This window comes from Triticum aestivum, chromosome 2A (assembly GCF_018294505.1).
Source record: "Triticum aestivum cultivar Chinese Spring chromosome 2A, IWGSC CS RefSeq v2.1, whole genome shotgun sequence".
Classification (NCBI taxonomy): domain Eukaryota; kingdom Viridiplantae; phylum Streptophyta; class Magnoliopsida; order Poales; family Poaceae; genus Triticum; species Triticum aestivum.
The window spans coordinates 21166211-21169337 of NC_057797.1; the positions used below are offsets into that span (position 1 = coordinate 21166211).

The 3127-nt window shown below is 52.3% G+C and overlaps 1 protein-coding gene across 1 annotated transcript; it reads right to left on the reverse strand.

The window, feature by feature from the left end:
• Positions 1–1751: 1751 nt before the first annotated feature.
• LOC123187117 (uncharacterized) lies at positions 1752–2855 on the reverse strand. The gene is made up of 4 exons (XM_044598898.1): positions 2375–2855; positions 2199–2289; positions 2051–2102; positions 1752–1970 (listed from the first exon to the last, which is right to left on the reverse strand). The coding sequence occupies exons 1-4, from the start codon at positions 2766–2768 to the stop codon at positions 1908–1910; spliced, it is 600 nt and encodes a 199-aa protein (XP_044454833.1). The 5' UTR covers positions 2769–2855; the 3' UTR covers positions 1752–1907.
• Between the last annotated feature and the right edge of the window lie 272 nt (positions 2856–3127).

Below are 3127 nucleotides of genomic sequence, written 5' to 3' on the forward strand. Positions count from 1 at the left end.
GAAAATTTCCACTCCATTTACAGTGCAAACTGAAGAGACATTTCTATCTGAGAACCAAAGAGACACTAGAAGAACGCCCGTGCGTTGCAACGGGGCCACATTAACTTAAAAAGTTCAATATTACAACATTGGCGACCTTTTTTACCATCAAATCCTCACACACACACACACACTCTCCCTCCCTCCCTCTCCCCCACTCTCTCTCCCCCTCTCCCGCTTCTCCTAGCCGCCTCAACATCACGTCATTACCAAACATGTAGTGGATGCCTAGTGGGACAAGGGTTAAAAAATAACATGAGGTGAAAAATACGATGGCTGTCAATTCCATAAGACGATCCAAGTAATTTGACAAAACAGATCGGGAGCATCTTGTATAATCTCAAAAAAAGCAACTAAAAATATGAGAAATGAAGTGATGAAAATCAGCCCCTGCTCTCATTTATGCTCGCTTTTGTAATGGGAGGCAAGGAATGGGGATACCGGGAGAAGAAAGGATCACATGGACGGCAAGCCTCCACCACCGGCAAGTGGGGTTGCTTCACATCCAATCTCCACGGCCGCCGCCTCCATGGGGACGAACTCCCATGTTCACAACCGGGCTCCCAATCGGCCGCTGCCTCGCCGACCTTGACGACGAAGTAGTCCCTCCCTTCGATCCCATTCGCAACGGAGGCAACACCCATCCCAGCGGACGGGTCCGCGTTGCGATCCCTACTGGATTGTGGTCGCGCCTCCCCAAACCTCACCGCGGGACACATGAGAGGGCGCCGTTGCCATGGTCGGGCTTGGATGGGGAAAGGAGGCGACATAGCAGCAACGGCGCCTTCGCCGGGATTGGTGGCGACGGCGGCGGCGAGCGAGCGGGAGGACGGTGGCGGTGAGAGAGTAGGAGGGTGGTGGCGGCAGTCCATCGGCCGCCGTGACGTGAGAGGAGGATGGGGATGGGGCCGCGATCTGGACGTATGGAGCGGTCGAGAGGAGGGGAAGCAGGCGGCTTGGTTTTTCCATCGTGCGGGGTTTGGGGGAGGTCAAACGAGAGGGCTTTTTTCGTGCGTGAGGCAGAGCAACGAGGGCAGATGTAGGGAGACGGGACGCGGTCGGTTGGCAGGAAAAGGAAAGCTACGCATTTTTTTAGGCAGTAGAGATGATTGATGATAAGAAAGCGAAAATCACATCAATATAAGGAAATATCCCATCAATATTTGATTGATTGCGATTTATTTTTTATATGGTAACTAATCTGATCATCAATACTTGATTGACTGCGATTTATTTTTTATATGGTAACTAATCTGATGGGATGGCAGGAAAAGGATAGCTATGCATTTTTTAGGCAGTAGAGATAATTGATGATAAGAAAGGAAAAATCACATCAATATAAGGAAATATCCCATCAATATTTGATTGATTGCGATTTATTTTTTATATGGTAACTAATCTGATGGGTTGGCAGGAAAAGGAAAGCTACGCATTTTTTAGGCAGTAGAGATGATTGATGATAAGAAAGGGAAAATCACATCAATATAAGAAAATATCCCATCAATATAAGGAAATATCCCTTCAATACTTGATTGATTGCGATTTATTTTTTATATGGTAACTAATCTGATCATCAATACTTGATTGATTGTGATTTATTTTTTATATGGTCGATGAAGTTTTTTTTTGTTGGGCGCGGGTTTTTTGGGTGGCTGCGTGGGATGGGGTGGGGTGGGAGGATGACGAAAAAAAAACCGGAGATGGGAGGATGATGAAAATAAACCAGCGAAAATAAACCGCGCGGACTATTCACCAACTGCTCCATTAGGAGTAGAGATACGCATACGCATGGCATGTGAAAACCAGAGAGTTGTAGCCCGTTACAACCATGAATCATCTAGGGAGGTTCGAGTTGTGTAAGGATCGAGTCAGAGCCTGTCGGCAAGGCTAGGGAAGCGCTCCAGAATCCAGGTGACTCCCCTGATGACCACCTGCAATGTGGTGCGGCCGTGTCGGATTCATCAGGAACAATTCATTCGTCAATCATCATAGAAGAGGTACAACAACGTACCAGCGCCAGCTCCCCGGGTTTGGTCGCCGGCTCCACGCAGTCCCGGCCATACCTGCGATGCGACCGCAAATCTCACAAATCTGAATACAGAAATGGATTCGCTTTGGAGATTTCGCCATTAGCTGAATGAATGAATGTGCTTGCTTACACGATCTGAATCTGCTGCGGCCGCTGCGGGTCGGGCTCGCAGCGGTAGAAGCTGCAGCCCCTGCTGAACGGGAACGGCCGCCCCTTCCACTCTGAACCCAAACCAAAATTCAGACCTCTCAGACGGAGATGCACAGCCGGGAGAAGAGAAGAAGGATTTCGGTCTGCGTACTGTACCGAGGTGCCAGGTGACGCCGACGGCGGAGGGGTCGTCGCCGGAGATGTCGTCGATGACGAAGCGGAGGTCGGGGCTGACGGAGCCCATGAACTCGCCGAAGAAGCCCACCACCCGGTCCCGCCCCACCATGGGCCGCGGGAACACCAGGTCCTCGTACACGCACCCCTCCGCGATCAGCGGCGCCACCGCCGCCAGGTCGCGCCGGTTCACGCCCTCGTAGAACTCCCGCACCACCGCCGCCGCCGCCCCCTTCACCGCCGCGGCCGCCGCTACGGCTACAGACCGCGTCCTCCTCCTCCCGCCACTGCGCGCCCGGATGCCGGGGCTCGGAGGCCGGCACGCCGCAGAGGCCACTCCGACGCGGAGCCGCAGCGGCTGCGTCCCCAGTGCCATGCTCTGCTCTCCTTCTCCTCCGTCGTGCGGGGACGGGGCGGCACCTCCATCGTCCGTTGGTTTCCTTCCCCTTATCTATCTGCTGCTCTCTTTTTCCTCCCTCTTTTTTTTTTTTTTTGAGGCAAGCCGAAAGCTAATGGCTTTAGACAGGGTTACATTCAGATAGAGACAGATCAACTAATTGACTTGGGACACCGGCAATGACTCTGCATCCGCCGTTCTTCCTTGCCCAAGCAGCCAGCGAATGTGCTAGCTGATTGCCCTCTCGTTTGGTCGCCGACCAGGAGACGGATTCAAAGAGCCCCATCTGATCCCTGATGTCTTGGACAATGTGGTGTAATTGTGATTTGTCCACTCCT

Coding starts and splice junctions, on each gene's coding strand:
- LOC123187117 (XM_044598898.1), bottom strand. CDS start 2,768: ATGGCACTGGGGACGCAGCCGCTGCGGCTCCGCGTCGGAGTGGCCTCT. Junction 2,103..2,198: donor CCGCAGCAGATTCAGATCGT/GTAAGCAAGCAC, acceptor GTCGCATCGCAG/GTATGGCCGGGACTGCGTGG. Junction 1,971..2,050: donor AACCCGGGGAGCTGGCGCTG/GTACGTTGTTGT, acceptor ACCACATTGCAG/GTGGTCATCAGGGGAGTCAC.